At 31.7% G+C, this 18,263-nt stretch overlaps 1 protein-coding gene across 2 annotated transcripts in view; it reads left to right on the top strand.

The window, feature by feature from the left end:
• Positions 1 to 12,150, top strand: part of Src42A (Tyrosine-protein kinase Src42A) — a 318,614-nt gene extending 306,464 nt beyond the window's left edge. For both annotated transcript variants that reach the window (XM_072547118.1, XM_072547111.1), the window contains 2 exons: positions 525 to 681; positions 6,701 to 12,150. In XM_072547118.1, coding sequence (XP_072403219.1) covers positions 525 to 681; positions 6,701 to 6,909 — 366 coding nt within the window. In that variant the 3' untranslated portion in view covers positions 6,910 to 12,150. The remainder of the gene's footprint in view (positions 1 to 524; positions 682 to 6,700) is intronic.
• Positions 12,151 to 18,263: the final 6,113 nt, after the last annotated feature.

The raw sequence follows: 18,263 nt of genomic DNA, 5'->3' as shown, positions 1-18,263 counted from the left end.
TTTTTTATTAATCATCATCATCATTCAATCTTCGCTTATCCACTGCTGGACATAGATCTCCCTCATAATTTTCCATCTATTTCGATCTTGTACCTCTTGCATCCAATTCCAATGACAACGTTTTAGATCGTCAGTCCAACGTGTTGGTGGACGACCTCTACTTCGGTAGGCATCATCTCTTGGTCTCTCTTTTTTATTAATACTGTTTGAAATCTCTTAAATCCCCTCTATAGTGTCAGAAAAAATGACTGTATCGACTGAATATCTATTTGTAGTTAATGGCACTACATTTATACGCCGAAATCTGCTCCGTTTTCTTCTGCTTATTTAAATATGTGATAAAACTGAAACTATACATATCTAAAATATTCACACATATGCAGCGTATTAGTTCTTATTGTCATTTATTAGTAATTTTTTTGCTTGTTATATTTTTTGTTTCTTGTTTTTGTTTTGATATAAATGTAGTAAATAACCCATTTACAAATTGGATTTAATACAAAGCTTTAATTTTATCATTGCAGGAAGATGAATATGAAGCCAGAGTAGGTGCTAGATTCCCTATTAAATGGACAGCACCCGAAGCTGCAAACTATAGTAAATTCTCTATTAAATCTGATGTTTGGTCATTCGGTATACTTCTCACAGAACTGGTCACATATGGAAGAATACCATATCCAGGTATGTATGTTTTTTCATATATCAGTAAAACACGAACTTTAACCAAGTTCTCATTGGGATAAAACTGGACATAATAGGATAAAGTTAAATGTAGTATCTTCAACGCCACAGAATGGGAAAAATAACCTTATAAAAATAATTTTTCTTCCTCTTTGTCTACTCAGTCCAGACACTACTTGTATCTGGCAATTGGTCATGAGATTCCAACAAGAAATCCTGTGGCAGATAAAAGCTAGAAATTTTTGTATAAGCAGTTTTTTTTAAGTGTGAGCTAATGTCACTTTTAGCTATCTACTTATGGTCTCTGAAAAGTAAACAATCACACGTTTCGATTTAAGGAGTTTTTTAGCCTTAAGAACTTCCTAAATCCAAACGTTCTTTACTTCGTTTTTTCGTCCAATTTTTATTCTGAAGTACTTCTGATATATACAGTCTGCTTATGATCCTGTATCACATCACTTCTCTCTCGAAAAGTACAGGGTCTTCCAATAGAGGGTTCCCAACTTTGACAGTTGGTAGGTGCCATGTTGTTGAAGCTACATATGTCAAATTGTGTGTCATTTGTTCAGTATGTTTCAGTCTGTTTTTGTTCATGTAGCGTACAGTAACACATTGAAATAATAAAATTGTTGTATCAATTTCTGTGCGGGTAACGTTCAGAGCTCTTCGCCTATTTTACAGTCGTCATAATCGTCCTAGCGAAAGAACTATCATCGCCACTGTCCGTAAGAGTGTGCAGGAGAATCCGAGGTAGTCGATTTTACGTCACTTACAATAACTCAGCCTTTCACATGCTACAACTTGGCGAATTTTGCTTTGTGACGTGGGCCTACATCCATAAAAAATTCAACTGACCCTGCAGCTGAAAGTAAACAACCATAAACAACTACGTGTATTCGATGAATGGACTCGGGAGCAGTTGGGTAACGTTAATTTTCATCGAAAAATCATCTTTAGTGATAAAGCGCATTTTTGGATAAATGGATAAGTTAACAAACAGAATTGTCGAATTTGGGATGATAACAAACCATGGTACAATGAATACACAAGGTATGATATTGCGCATGACATTTGACAGCTGGCCCAGGAGTGTGACGTAGTTAAGATCGCCTGAACCACCTCGAACCCATTATTACAGCTTAACGTACACATTAATTTTGAAATTGTGGTTAAAAAGTGATCTAATTTTTTTTTAAATGTTTTGTTTTGGTTATAATTGAATAAAAAATATATTTTCAGTAGCGTAAAACCTTTACTTCTCTTAGAGATTCAGGCAAAATATTTATTTTTGTTTTCATACATATTTACTAATAATATAAGTACTCTTTTTGTATGCAAATCCCTTGAAATTTAAAATTTTTCTGCAGAAGAAATACTGTGAATAGGTAAATAGTAGTAGATTTGCTTATTCTGATTAACTGTCACTCACTTCCAAGCAGTTTTACTGAAATAAAAACAAAATAGAGTACAATAGAGAAAAATCTGTTTTACAATTCAATATGGTATTTTAGATGAGTTATAATGAAATTTAGTAAAATAAAAAATATACACATTACTATAACCTACCGATTATTATATGCAAAATTTACTTATCAAACAATATAATAATATGAAAATAAGACACAAATTAGTTCAAACGCAAAACACAATAAATATCGACTTCAGACGACTTTACACCGGCAAGACAGAAAGCTTGTATAAAAACAAAAGTTCAACAATAATATCGGTTATCAATGGTGACTATTGCAAATTGCAAGTTATGAGATAATAAATATATTTTAAAGTATCTTAATACTGACTGAGTCATATATTTTATAATAGAAAAATAATTTATATATATGCTTATATATGTGTCTTTATACAAATGGTGTTTAGTTACTATTTATTTATACTGTATAGTATATAGTAGTTATTTGCCATTGTATATCTGGTTTTGTACCTTTTTCAAAGTACGCTGTGCAATTGCTTGTTGCAATAGTGACAATGAAGATAAAATATTTAGGTTTCATACATTTCCTAAAGATAGCGTGACCAGAAAACTGTGGATTGTATCTTGTTGTAGATAGGATAATTTTAATTGTAATACTGCAAGAATTTGTTATACACATTTTAAAACTGAAGATTACCAAAGAAATATACAACAGGAACTTTTAAATTACGTTTCTAAAAAGGGTCTAAAACTCAAACCTGAGGCAGTACCTAGTCTTTATTTGCCTAAATCAACATCGGTTACCCTTTTAACCAACCAAAAGAAACGCGTACAAGGAGGCGAACAAAGAGAGTCCAAAAAGTATGTTGAGCAGCTTCTTACTACTTCTAGGTCAACGACGTAAGTCTAAATCTTTATTTTTATTAATTATTAGTCATGAAACCTTAATGGTTTTTTCATATCGATTTGTTAAGTAAGAAATTAGCCTCAGCCTGCTATGCAATTTGCAATAAGAACTGTTTCGGAGGAAATCAATTTAGCATCTTCCAAAATAACATATTTTTCTTTGTTAAATCATGTTATCATTATTAAAATATACAATGTTATGATCATTATAAACAATACCAAGATAATTTTATGTGTGAATATTACAAAAATGTCATTTTAAATGTTGTGCAATATTGTGTGCCCTCACTACACTCATATTCGATGGCCAGCTAGCTCATTCGATATAAATAAAGTTGACTTTGTCATTATTTATTTTGATTTTGTGTTTAGTTCAGTAGGTATATATACGTACAAATTTTGTGTACCTCCATTACCACTTTTCTGTATATTTTTAAACATCTGAAATATCGAACTCTGGAGTATAAGTTAATTAACCTGTACCTACGTGTAATAAAAGATAATTAAAACTTGTCTTATAAAGGATATCTATGTTTTATAAAGGATAAATATTATAATAACATAATTTTATCATCTCTTTATAATTACTATAATTAAATTAGCCAAATTATATAAAAAAAAACTTAAAATTAAAAGTCTTTCCTATACAACTACATTCAAATGTTGCGGGAATAAGCGATCTTGACTACGTCATGCGCGAAAGCGAACCGATTTTGGAACATTATGTATCATACCTTGTGTATTCATTGTACCATGATAACAAACAGATGAGATCCAAAAGAGTATCTCGAAAAGTCACTGTTTGGCGCGGATTTTGGGCAGGCGACGTCATCTGTCCATATTTCTTTAAAAACTTTGGCCAGGCCATTACCGTCAATGGAGAGCGCTATACGTCGATAATTACCGACTTATTTTAGCATGAATTGGACGACACGTGGTTTTAACAGGACGGGCCTACATGTCACATACCATATTGAACATTCTTCACGAGTGATTTGAGGCAAGGACATCTCACGTGGAGGTGACGTAAACTGACCATCGAGATCGTGCGATTTGATCCCATTAGATTATATTTTGAGGGGTTTTCTTAAGTCGCAGGTGTATACAAATAAGCCAAAAACTAGAGAGTCCCTAAAAACCAACGTAACCCATGCCCTCGTTCAAATTCAGTCTGATTTGTGCTCTAGATGAATGGCATCGAGAGGTTTTTCAAACGAACAAAAAAAGTTGATGATGTCTCAAACACACTTTGTTTAATTTAAATTTAAAGATAGGAAGCGCTTAATTTCTTCTTCTTAAATCACATTTATTCTGTGAACTCCGGATAACCATTACCGAAATACCTTCAGTTTGTCGGTGTTTTCCATAAGATTACGAAAATCGTCCGTTAATGTTGGTTTATGTCCCGACGTGGTAGGGACTGGTAACTCTTCCTTAGTCTGCTAAACATCCTTTTTGGAAGTAATTTTATTAGGTTTTAGATCTTAAAATCCCTCTTTTTTGCTCGAAAAAAAAAAATGTTAACATAAGTGCGAGGCTAAGAAGAGAAATGATAGAAGCATTCAATCAAACCGAATGAGCTGTTCTGCAAAACAAAATGTATGCATGCAAGAAAAAACGTAAAAATAAGGCAGCTACAAAATCTAACAGTAGGAGAATACAACATTAAGGGTGTAAAAAACTTTACATACTTAGGATTCCTAGTTACGTCTGATAACAACGTTGCAGAGGAAGTAAAGGGGTGAATATTCATTGCCAATAAAATATTACCATGGCTTAATTAGGCAACTAATTTCGCAAGAAAAACAAAATGCCAAATATACAAAACTTTAATCAGACCGGTACTTACATATGATTCAGATACCTGGACACTCATTAAAAGTGAGGAAAGATTATTAGCCACCTTTGAAAGAAACAAAAAATATAAATGAAAGAAACTTTTAACTAATTTATATTTAAATGGGAATAAGCCACAATTAAAGGTTAAAATACGTTTATTGACGTTTCAATTTCCACTTCGGAAATCGTTCTCAAAATACAAACATTAGTAAATTAAACAAATTTTGTTTTTTGTTACTTAGTGAAAAATTCTTCTAATAATTTAATTTTATCTGACTCATCTATATTGACAATTCAGACATACCTTATACATTTTAAAGTAGAAGACTTTAAACTGATATTGCCAATATTGTTGAGTTGCGTTCCTGGGACGACTTTACTTATAAGATAGTTCATTCGATTACATGAAATCAACTTTAACTTGAGAATATCTATCAGAAAAGATCATAACATGTAATTCGTCTTTAAAAAGACAAATACATGCCATGATGACAGTAAAATTCTCCTGTTAGTGATTCCATAGTAAATTATGAGGGAAAAACCAGGAAAAAAACCTCATAATACTATCCCGACATGGTAAGTATTTGATCGTGCATTTAGTTTACCTTCAATAAACACCAAATTCCGATTTTATATGTTTGTTATTTAAAAAACATAAATGATGTATTCTCTATATGTTACTGACTTACCAATAAATTAAAAGGAAAATACCAGTATTGGTAAGTCAGTAACATATAGAGAATACATCATTTATGTTTTTTAAATAACAAACATATAAAATCGGAATTTGGTGTTTATTGAAGGTAAACTAAATGCACGATCAAATACTTACCATGTCGGGATAGTATTATGAGGTTTTTTTCCTTGTTTTTCCCTCATAATTTACTATGGAATCACTAACAGGAGAATTTTACTGTCATCATGGCATGTATTTGTCTTTTTAAAGACGAATTACATGTTATGATCTTTTCTGACGGATATTCTCAAGTTAAAGTTGATTTCATGTAATCGAATGAACTATCTTATAAGTAAAGTCGTCCCAGGAACGCAACTCAACAATATTGGCAATATCATTTTAAAGTCTTCTACTTTAAAATGTATAAGGTATGTCTGAATTGTCAATATAGATGAGTCAGATAAAATTAAATTATTAGAAGAATTTTTCACTAAGTAACAAAAAACAAAATTTGTTTAATTTACTAATGTTTGTATTTTGAGAACGATTTCCGAAGTGGAAATTGAAACGTCAATAAACGTATTTTAACCTTTAATTGTGGCTTATTCCCATTTAAATATAAATTAATTTAAAATGCCACAAGAAAATAGCTTCAGAACAATATTAAGAAACTTTTAACTATACAAAATATAATATGTTATTATGAATATAATACCATTCATTACAATAGAACGGCTGCGTTGTATGGGGCATGTGGACAGAATGACAGAAGGCGAAATACAAAACAAAATATTTAAACAAGTGCCAGTAGGAAAAAGAACAAGAGGAAGACCTATATACATAGAACAAATTGAAAATGATATAACAACTTTAAAAATAAAAAAGGCTGGAGAAAAAAAGCTCGAAATAGATCAGAATGGAGAAGAATCCTGAAACAGACAAAGGCCCAAAAAGACTTGTCGAGCCAGTGATGATGATAATGACATGGTTAATGCATATTAATTAAGATAAAAACTTTAAGTAAAATCAGTTATGTATATCAGTATGTTAATATTACTTAAAAGATTTTTGTATTATATTTTGTTTATTTTTTTCTCAACATTTATCCCAATTTTACTTGATGTTAAATTAAATTAATGAAAACATAACTATCAATGCCTTCATTTTAGGTATGACGAATGCCGAAGTCCTGCATCAAGTAGAACACGGCTACAGAATGCCAGCTCCCCAAAGTTGTCCTCCACCATTATACGACATCATGCTCGAGTGCTGGAACCGCGATCCTATGCGAAGGCCCACCTTCGAAACCCTTCAATGGAAACTAGAAGATTTCTTCACCATGGAAGGATCCGAATACAAAGAAGCATCCGCGTACTGAGGGCACGTCCACCCCCCTGCTGATTGGTTGCGTAACTCCATTGAGGTACACTACCATTAATAGGGAGGTGGATATATCTATTTATCAATAATTATAGATAGATATGCCGTACTTCTTATGTTTTTATACTTTGTGACTTCTATGTTACGATTTTTAAAATGTTGACAGGTCGTGATCAGTGTAGAAAAGTCGTGGTATCAACGGGATTGGTAGGTATCAATAGAGTTAAAATATACTGATAGGTATAAAAAAGTCGAACAGGGTTGATAAATACACATAGAAGAGGATAAATAAAATAAATAATTAGTGTCAGTATCGATGAACTTACATTTAAATGCACTTTGAAAGCTGCAGATTCATCTGAAAAAATTGATCCTGTAGTTTTGTGGTGTATTATAAAACTGAAACGTTTCAAGAAAACTCGAAAAAATACACACCTAATTATAAGCTGTGATAGCTAGATATTTAGTATTTGAAACCATCTTCCATCAAACCACAATGGATGTGGAACCATAGGAACCACAATGCCCAAGAAGTCGACTTGTAATCCATGGAGCTTTATCTGCTCAAATTCTAATGATGTCCGCAGCGTAATCTTGATTTACTTTTGTTTTTATATAAAATGAAACAAGAAAATACCCTGCAATTAAAAAAAAATGATTTCTAGGCGAACTGGTAGGTGAAGGTAGGATTGAAGAAAAGACTAAAAGAGACGAAGGTGATGACAAAGGACCAAGGATAACAATGAAACATAACCATAGTTATTAACAATAATTTAGTTATTTACAGGTTATTTGCAATTTTAATTCATTTAATACATTTTTGTACGTCTAGCACCAGAAAACTACTGACGTAGTATAGAAAAAAGCATATACTAATAAATATTTCCATGACAGTAATAACAGTATTACAGTGTTTGAACAAATGAATCGTTTGTTTCATGAAGCAAGTAAGCAAACAAACAAATACAAATATATTATACCAGATAAACGAGTCAAGTGCGAAATATAGCGAGATATAAAAAGTGAGAGATAATAGAGGGACTACTTTCATAAGATTGGTTCTTAGCGGAAAAAATATTTTAATATGTTACCCTGCTTTTATTATTTCCACGTAGCTAGGACATGGCGTTAACAAGATGAAATAACTTCATAATGATAGCAGGTGAGGTTTCGTCGCACGGATTTTAAAAGGATCATTTTTGGCAGCATTATTTAGAAATGAATACAGTTTTAATGAGATGGTGGCAGGCGTAAATCTGAAGAACAGGAAACACTTACACTAACCAGTAACTGACACATCGAAAATATACCACCGAATAAATACTATCGAAACGTTTCTTTCGGATCTGGTCACTGGTCGGAGCAATCGGGTTTCTTCAGACGAAAAGACGGCATTTCTCGTACCTCACGGGACTTTACCATGATTGACGTTTGCTGTACTAGTTAATGATTCAACCAGATGAGTGCAAGACCAAAAACGAGATCTAATCAAACATAAATGCCACAAGTTAAGATTAGAAAGATCTATACTTTGTTTTATTTATCCCTTCAGTTGTGTCAAACTGTTTTAGGTCAGTTTTTTTGTAACATTTATAAGTAAAATTGGATATATTGGAATACTTCAATTTAATTATCAGAACAGTACTTAGAATGTTCTAAATGAATGTATAACATATTCGAAAATGACTTATATTATTGATACCATGATTTTGATAAATGGTTTTAAAGAATTATAAGGATATCCGAAAAAAGGGTGGTTTGACTCTTGAGAGCATTGTCTAAAATATTTAAATCATTCATTATGAAACCACTCTTTATTCGCCTCTACCAATTTATCAACCTAAAAAAGCAATTTTTCTAATATTTGGTACCATTTTTTACTAGATGTTTAATACACAATTACTCATACATATTCTAAAAATTATATTTATTATTTAATTTATATTTTTTAATATTTGTCGCAGCAAATGTCTGCTATTCTTCTAACGGAATTGACAGTATTTGTGTGTATGTCAAAGGCTTATAGCGTATCGTGCGATATTGGTGAAGCTGAAACCTATGCAGTCAAACTCAAACACGAGGAGAGACAAAACTGTTACTAAAACGTTAAAGATCTTCCTGCTTTAACTTGAAACAGTTATTACGAATATTTGGTGGATGCTCTCGGATTTGATTTTTGGTGGATGATAATAGTTTATGATGAAAAATTTTTATTGGCAGTTCTTACGACTAACACTTCACTAAATTTAAAGGCAGTAACACAAAACGCCACTTTTTACAACATTTTTAGAATGTTTTCAAATATTTTCATGTACAACTAAATGTTTAAATTAGTTTTTTTTCTCGTTTTGACAGATGACATAATAGCCGTAATTTCGGAAATGTTGGAGCTTTTCATAAATTCTATTTACAAAATTTTACCCAATATTTACTTTTTTAGTTTCAGAGTCAGGTAAACAGAGTCAAAATAGGCATATACAAACTGCTTCATTTTTATAGTCAAATATTCATACTTTTTCCAACATTCTATTTAGTAAATTCGTGTTTATTTATAATCTAGATCCTTTAATGTTAGGTTATTTCGTTTAGTATCTGTGTAAAAGTTGTTACTACCAATATAAACGTTTTTATAGCTTGCCTTGTTCTTCATTACCATAATATGTCGGTGTAATGAGTCTTTTGTATACATTTTACGGTTTTTCTGAATTTTTGCAGTGAATGTCAAGTTAACATACGTCCTCAGGTATTCCAACTACTTATTCATTGTATAATAGAGCTTCTTTGTGCTTTTAACATACCTGATGTCAAGTGTAATAGGTAGGAGGTAATTGTAATAGATAACTGTAATAAAGTATGAGCCATTAAATTTGCATGTGACAATATAATAAAAACACATACAAGTGAGGGGTAATGACGGACCGTTTAAAGATAATAAAATTATTTATGTGATGTTGGATACTCAGAATAATAAATCGAATTAACACGCTGTATGCCGGACATACATATTTTAACACATCAAACGATGGAGAGTATTTGAGGTACACAAAGTGAACGAGGCCGCGTTGCTCAGAATCGGAGAGATGTGTGAGTGGTTCTTTAGACATTTTTACTAGTGCACAAACTAAGATAAAATTGGGTAGAAAGAAAAGAATACAAGATGTTAACTACTAAAGCTAAACCAGAAATATTGAATGAATAGAACAGAGAAACAAATGATAAACAAATTACTAATGCTCTTCATCGATTTTTTTCTTTTTGGCTGCTAAAAGTTAGAAAAGAAGATGAGAAATCAAATTTTTAACGAGAATAAAAAATAAAGTTGTTAAAATATAGGTATTACATACATGGTACTTAATCATAAAATATATACTTACGAACAAATTATCATGACATAACAAAATTCATGTATATAATTTTGATACAGGTTTTAACAGCTTTCAAAAATAAATCAATGATTATATTTCCAGCCAAATATTAAATAACCAAACTAATTTGCGTCGATAGATTTATTAAAGTACTCACGTCTGATCTACATTTACGAAAGTGTTATGTATAAATTAAATTTTTCAATAATTCTGCGTTTGCCGGGCAATCAAAAAAAATCAATGCATACTTGTTTAAATATAATTTAAAAAAGACCAATAAAAAATTTTCAAAATATTTAACATGGACTGTTTTATAAAAAATTAACATTTAAAATTGTAATTCAAATTTAGTATCATATTATTATTTTGAAATGGCAAAAAAAAGAATTTTGAAGGTTAAAATCAAGTAAAACAATATAATTTTCCTTTGAAAATCCATTTTTTATCCTGGCTAGTTGCTAAGATAGGGATAAACAAATTATATAGGAAACGATGTTACTTATTGATACAGTTCTACAGGAAGAGACGATCCATGAGTACGTCGGCCTTGAAAAAGGGCACAAAAATGTTTTAGAGCAACTGGTTATCCATCTGACTATCAAGGATATCCATAACTCAAGTATATCTTACGTCAACCTGACGTCTACCTGACGTGACATCCACCAAAAGGAATTTTAACATAGAAAAGCCAAGCAGTTAAATATTTGAAGATGTTTCTTCTGTAACGAAGTAAAAAAAAGGACTGTTAGTATCTCATTTACAATATAAATTAATACTATGAAAACTATAGAGAAATTACAAAATCTTACCTGATGAACTTTTTCACACATAGCACAACGTATTGATTCTCATTCTACGTATCTGAATGAAATGAACCACGCTTGTTAAAAATCTTACCCGCTAAGTTGCCGAAATTACGCTACAGTTTGAATCGTGTGATCACTTTGACAAATCAGGAAAGAAAATTTTAAAAACAACCATAAGTGTTTATTGCCACATATGAGATTCCAAGTGAAAGCGTTTTGCTCATCGTAATTTGAAGATAAACATTAAAATGTTTTCTTCCGAGATTTGTAATGAGTAGATTGAAACCTTATACAGGGTCACATAAAAGTTATTGCTTTCTGAATTAAATTGATTTTTGAATCGTTACTATATAAAACACAAGATAAACATGCTCACCTCTTTTAGTACATTCACAGTCCAAGCGGAGCATTTGTTATTCGATTTATATGAGATTAATTAAATATCCAGCGATTAAACTATGATTTAATGGTCAGACATATGAAGTAGGTATGTACCTCAGAGAAATAAAGGCAAATTAATAGAAGCATAGAAATTCTGACACACGAAATAAAATATCAATAAAAATCGTATTAAAAACAAAAAAAATTACAATTTCTAAAAACTGAATTTTGATTAAAAACCGCCATATTCTATCATTTATCATTATCAAATTATATCTGAAAAACATCTTGAAAGTTTATTCCATCAAACCAAATTTTTTTTAACGAAAAAAACTTGATATTCAAAACATAAAAACCTATAGACTTATTATGTATTTATTTCATAAAAATTTCAATAATTTAAAAAAATTAAAAATTGTTAGCTGGTTTAACCCACAAGTATTCTACACGAACCTTAATCCTTGTATATATCATGAATGAATTTTAACTGTCATTAATCTTGTTTGAGTTTTGACTGCTTATTCAATGTATTGATATTATGGTATTGTCAGCTTTGTCTTTATATAGTTGTATTATATTGTTTATCATTCATTAATGATAAACGTTTATTGAACAAATCCACTAAAATATTTATACAAAGGAAACTGTAAATAAATATACAATTTTAAATATACTTTTTTAAAATTATTTATTTGGTTGTGTTTTACTGGCTTTTTGGCCTTCATACGTTAATTACTTTTAAGGCATGTAAAAATTTAAATGACTAATATTTTTCTGGTAAATCCATTGCACGTCCTTTAATTTGACGTTGTCATTTTAGCACAGTATTGCCGTTTTTTCGGGATAGTAGGGAAGGTAGGCTATGAAATAATTAAAATGTGGGGTTATTACTATTAATTAATCTGTTCAATAGATTATGATGAAATTGTATTCTTAAATTTCAATAGGAAACACATTGCTACTTGACAAAATATTCATAATTACTAAAAAGTATGTCATTATAAATGAATATCTGTATAGTATATTAGACTTATACTCTTAAGAATATGATAAGTATTAAATAAATCACCCCTAAACGTATTACACGGCTTCATCATTGCATTTAAAACGAAATTGAGTGAGAAGAGCGATTTATAAGATTTAATCTGTGGGACTAAATTTTAGGTTTGTTTATGTTATACAAATTTTCATGGCATTAATAAAAATGCATATCGCCACTCTGCAAAAGTAGTAACAGTTCCTAGTTGTCATTTGCAATTCATGAATTACAGGTCCATCGGCGTGCTGAGTGTTTGCTATTTAATATAGGTAAATCATTTTTTTGAATACTAAACTTAAAAACAATTTCTTGCTATTCCCTACAAATATTAGTGTATTGATTATGAAATATATCATTCAAAATAATTTAAATAATTCTAAAAATAATAAAATAATAGCGATTACTTTTTCGCTAGATGGTAATATATCTATGGATATGAATTCTCGTGAAGGTGAGTATAGGTTTCGGTACGTTATATCGTGCTGAGGCGAGTTAGAAATTAACAAAAAATTAAGCTTATTAATTTCTTTCACAAACAAGATTGTTATCCATAGATAAAAACTTTGGGATATTTTAGTGGACTTAACTTTTCCAAAAAGAAGCTTTAATTTTTACAAGTGTTGTTAAATAAACACATAAAACCTCATTGTTCATTGTCTAATGTTATTTCAGAAGATTTAATGGCTTTTTTGTGAAATTGTTGTATTTTTTAGATATAGCCGAACAGAGAATATATTTTTAAAGTTGTGTTGACAGTACTGTCGAGTTTGGTTGACTTGTGTCTTATGTAATAATATGCTAAATTATATTTATTTTATTCCGGTTGTTTTGGTTTTTTAGCATCTTAACACCTACCTGCACGTATTAATCAAGCATCGAGACTAGTCTCATTGTACACACTCTAGGACGACCCATAATTTCTAATTCAAATGCAAATCCTTTTTGTTAAGTGACTGTAACCCTAAACTTAATTAACTGCTCACTTTTTTTATTACCTTTTGCAAATATAAACACAATATTGTATCTCATCTACTACATAATTTGACCATTCCAATTGGGAAGATGCTGTTTTGTATTTTCGCTTTAAGTTTATTTTTAATTTGGATTTATAGATATATCTGTCTAAATGTTGTTTTTTATTAGTTATTCGTTGTTTCATACGAAAAATATTTAAGATGTTACTGAGTTCAATAATTAACATATATTAAATCATAGGATAGTTATTTTTTGATGCCCTTTTTTTATTTTTTTGCTTTCATTTTTTAAAAATCTATGACTATACTATCTATGTACTATGTTCTTTAAGACATAATAATTTTTCCGAAACAGATTATTTTTTAAACTATTATGGCATGTTATATTTAATTTTTCAATGCGGGAGACAATTTTGCTTGCCCTCAAATTTTGTCGTTACATTATGACGTCACTACTTTATACGTGTTGCGCCACAAATATGAAAAATTAGAAACTTGGACAACAGTAAACCAAACATGAGATGTCTAAAATATAAAACTTCAGAAATAAACAGACAAATATCCGATCACCCATTATAAATTATTATATTTTGAAAATATTTATTACAATTATGGAGGGTAGCAGAATAACAGACGATCAAAATTTCAATATGATTGAAACAACTTACAAAGGTAAATCAATTAATATTGTGTTGATGCACCTTGGTGACCACCTGGGTGCGCCTGGTCTGCCTTCTGATTAGGTGGTCGATATCCTCCTGGGGTATCTCCTTTATGCCTAAATTAACTCATACCGAAGTGCTCCCAAAGTCTGAGGAAGATGCTCTAAATTAAGAACATGTCCTATACATGTTCAGTTGGGGATAAATCTGGGGATTTCCGGGGCCAGAGCAAAATATTGACTCCAGTCTGTTCAAAGAGGTCCATGGTGACTTTCACAATGTGTGGCCTTGCCTTATTCTGCTGAAAATTTGATGTTTGAGGATCTGAAGGTAGAGTATGAGATGAGATCCCAGAATTTCTTCTACATATCGCTAAGCTGCCATGTTTCCTCCCACGAAGATTACGGAAGAACAAAGCGACACATTATCATTCGACAAAAAACTGTAGATATCCTTTTTGACCACGTCTTCTTCTGATCCTGGCTTCCATTCCATTCCCCGTATCAAGCCAATTGTTCTCTGCACCATTGAAGAGGATTACGTCGATGTTTAGGGGTAAGAGGTAGCACCCAGTGTGACCGAAATGAAAAGAGGCCAAAACTTCGAATTCGAGGATAAATTGTTCGCATCCCAATTGGTTTTCCATGTTCTGCAAACCATAGATTTGGAATAGACCTGTTAGTGGAGAAGCGGTCTCTTAGAGCCATCAACGTCAGGCCCTTGACGCTGTAACGAATAGCTCTGTTAGACATCAGATTCGCAGGTTTAATTTAACACACAGGTTTGATTTAATTAAAATTTTATTCTGAACAATTTAATAAAAAAATAAATTGTAGTTTCTTTCCGTACAATAAAAAAATAAAATAAAAATCCTGCCGGAGGATAATGGTACTATCTACATCAAATTAACCTGTATACTCAATGAAACGAAAATAAGCTACACACACACATGCGGAGAAGAAATAATCTTTGTTAGAAGTAGACGGATCGATCAACACTCGATCCGACAAGGAACGGGAACTGAACACTATTAAGACTGGGTTCGGGAGTTGCTACTAGATCAATATTCTAGCAGAAGCAGTTGTCCTTTAGTCAATACCCTATGGCTAGTGGAGTTATTCCCAGATCAATACTTTGATAGAACTCCCAGGACGGTTGGTCTTTGATCAGTACCCAAAGACCCGATGAAGTCCTGACGTAACTCAATTCTCTCTTGCGACGTACGTTGTTTTATACCGTTACCAGTCTTCCATCTCCAGCGAACATCGATAGTGATGAAAGTTAGTGGGAGTGCGTGTGTACAAGGCGGTGGTAGGTGGTAAGCCGATAGCTGCCAATGCATATCGTTAATACGCTCTGTTGTTCGATAACACCTTAACGCGGTATCTTAACTTCTGTGAACCCTGTTCACAATTTTCCAAAAAGAGAAAAAGAAAGTCCTGCTTCTCTTAGGCCAACTATCCGCCCCCTAACTCTTTCAGTGGATGAAAATTTGCGTCTTCGTACAGTAGGTATTAAGAACCGCACACCACTAAATTTAAAATACGAAAACTTAAATTGCAATTCTAATTATTTATTGTTTTCCCAAAAAATAAAATTTTTAATCTGAGTGTTTCGGATTTCTATCTCTATCTGACTTAGTATATTAATTGAAAAAAGAACATTTTATTTAAAGATTGTGTTTATATAGGATTAAGTCACAACTGAAAAATTATATTTTTAACTAAAAAATTGATGCTTCGATTTCTACTTCGGAAATCGAAAAAAAAGGGTATTTAAGAATTGTGTTTAAATAAGATCTATAATCACCAAAGTTGTTTAAGAGGCCATAATTTCTTTAACAACTTTAGCAGTTATACAGCCTTTTTAACACAAATCTTAAATAACCTTTTTTTGAAAACGATTTCCGGCATCACCAAAATATAATCACCATGTATTATATCTTATGTAATAAGTTCCTAATTTATATTAGTAATTTGATTATTACAAAGACACAAGAACTTACCAGTACTGAAAAGCCCATTACTTGTCTTAGAATTTTAACCAAATGGCACACATATACAGCTTATTGTGCTATTTACATCACAACACTTTTGAAAAGCAGAATCAAACATTTCCTTGAAACAAACGCCACAATTGTTTATTTATCGTGGCAAGAGGAGAATATTTATTCTTGATATTTTAAAATATTCAAAAGAATAGACGTAGTATATAAAAGCTAAGTTTCAACGCACAAATTCTTGTTGAACTGCCAAATTTTAAGGTTCTGCTACAGACTGACGAACAAATTAGTGCTAGCGTGTAAATGAATGTTGTAAGTGATTGTTAATGTAATTAGTTAAAAGACGGAACTATTTTGTATTGAAAGAAAATAACATGTTTTTTCGTATGGAGTATCTGATTTTTGGTAACAGACTCTTTTACTGTAAGATGTTCTTGGAAAACAGATAGCTCTGGAAACGAAAATGTTCGTAACAGAACAATTTGTAATATTTGTAAATGATTCTCTGGAAGATATCATCTTCAGATTTTTATTGTGAATACATTAGCAACAAAGATTATATATTTACTTTTCTTGGCATATTTCATGAAAAGATCATTTGTAACAGGAAAACTAGATGTATGGTTACTTATGTTTATGACCAAACAAAAAAGTAGTGTTATTTGAATTTACGCGTATCTAGTGGAGCGACTAGTGTCTCATCATGCAGTGGCAAGATTCACTCAGTCATATAATAATTGATTGTACCGTACGGGGTGCACTCGCACAAACAAAATGATTGAAAATTTGACTTACATATAATTAAAAAATTGATCAGGATGCTTTTTTATTTCTCTGTGGGGGATATAGTAAGATTCATATTTTATTGTTCTTTTATTAGTTGGATGAACAGCGTCTTTTCTTTATAACAAAAATGAAATTTACAATAAGGTTCTAGATATAAAATGTCTTTTTCGCTCTTCAACATTTCGCAGTATTATTGCAACTGTCTAAAATATACACTAAATTCTTGTATCTTTCTCTGACCGAGAGCATAGACACATGGTAGCAGTGTTAAGCGGTGTATAGGGTTGGCTTTCGGGTAATTTTCCGGTCTGTGGTTTTTCTTTTGAATTTCGATGTTAGGCCTTTTATCTAGCGATTTCCATATTGGGTGAAGATTTACGACAACATCTCTATTGTTGTGTCTATTATTATGTGCAAATGTAGACATGTAGCTATACGCCCTCCCCTCCTAATTCATGACCATTACTCATCGCAAATGCAAAAGCATTACTATTGCCAACATCATCATTATCATTACCATCCTGAATCTAGTTGTGCTGGATGCGCTAGACCACCTTGTTAGAAGACGTCCTCGATTACGATAAGCGTCGTGTCCTGGTCTCCATTCTAAAATTTTGTTGCTTCATGTTCCATCTCTGACTCTGGCAACATGTCGTACCCAGTTCCATTTCAGTGTTGTAATTCTTTAAACTGGGAGCGCTCCTTACTGAAAATAATACTACCTCAGATATAAACCGCAGAATTTGCACGGCCAGTAGATGCTATTTTAGGCCGAATCTCCTTAAATCCACAATTATATCGAGAAATACAAAAATAAAACTCTACAAAACAATAATCCTAACATATGGGTCAGAGACCTGGACTCTAACAAAAAGTAATGGAAACATGTTAGGATATTTCAAAAGAAAAGTACTATTTCAACAACTTGAGGTTTGCAGACGACTAGTCCTTATTGCAGATCGGATAGATCATGCAGAGCTCTTGTACACGAGTTGGCCTTAAAATTAACTTTTCTAAAACAAAATACATGACGAACCTTTTACCTTGAAAGGGGGGTGAAAGCCTCTCTTCCACCCCTGTGCGTTAGGTACGATCCACAACGAGGCGTCGAAACTGGCTCCGACCATAGAGCGTTCACTGTCACTGCTATGCTCTAGGCGAGGATACGATGCGATGGTCTCCGTTATGAACGTACCCTTAGAATACTCTCATGTGCATTTGAACTTTTAGATATATTTTGATAGCTAAAGCAACTCGTAAATAAGCCAAATGAGGCGTAAAAAGAGCAAATAAATTAAACCCAGATGAAAAAAATGTAGGCATTATAATCCAAGTAA

Source organism: Diabrotica undecimpunctata, chromosome 1 (genome assembly GCF_040954645.1).
Source record: "Diabrotica undecimpunctata isolate CICGRU chromosome 1, icDiaUnde3, whole genome shotgun sequence".
Classification (NCBI taxonomy): Eukaryota; Metazoa; Arthropoda; class Insecta; order Coleoptera; family Chrysomelidae; genus Diabrotica; species Diabrotica undecimpunctata.
The sequence above is the reverse complement of the archived record's forward strand: the minus strand, read 5'-3'. Positions and strand labels throughout refer to the sequence as shown.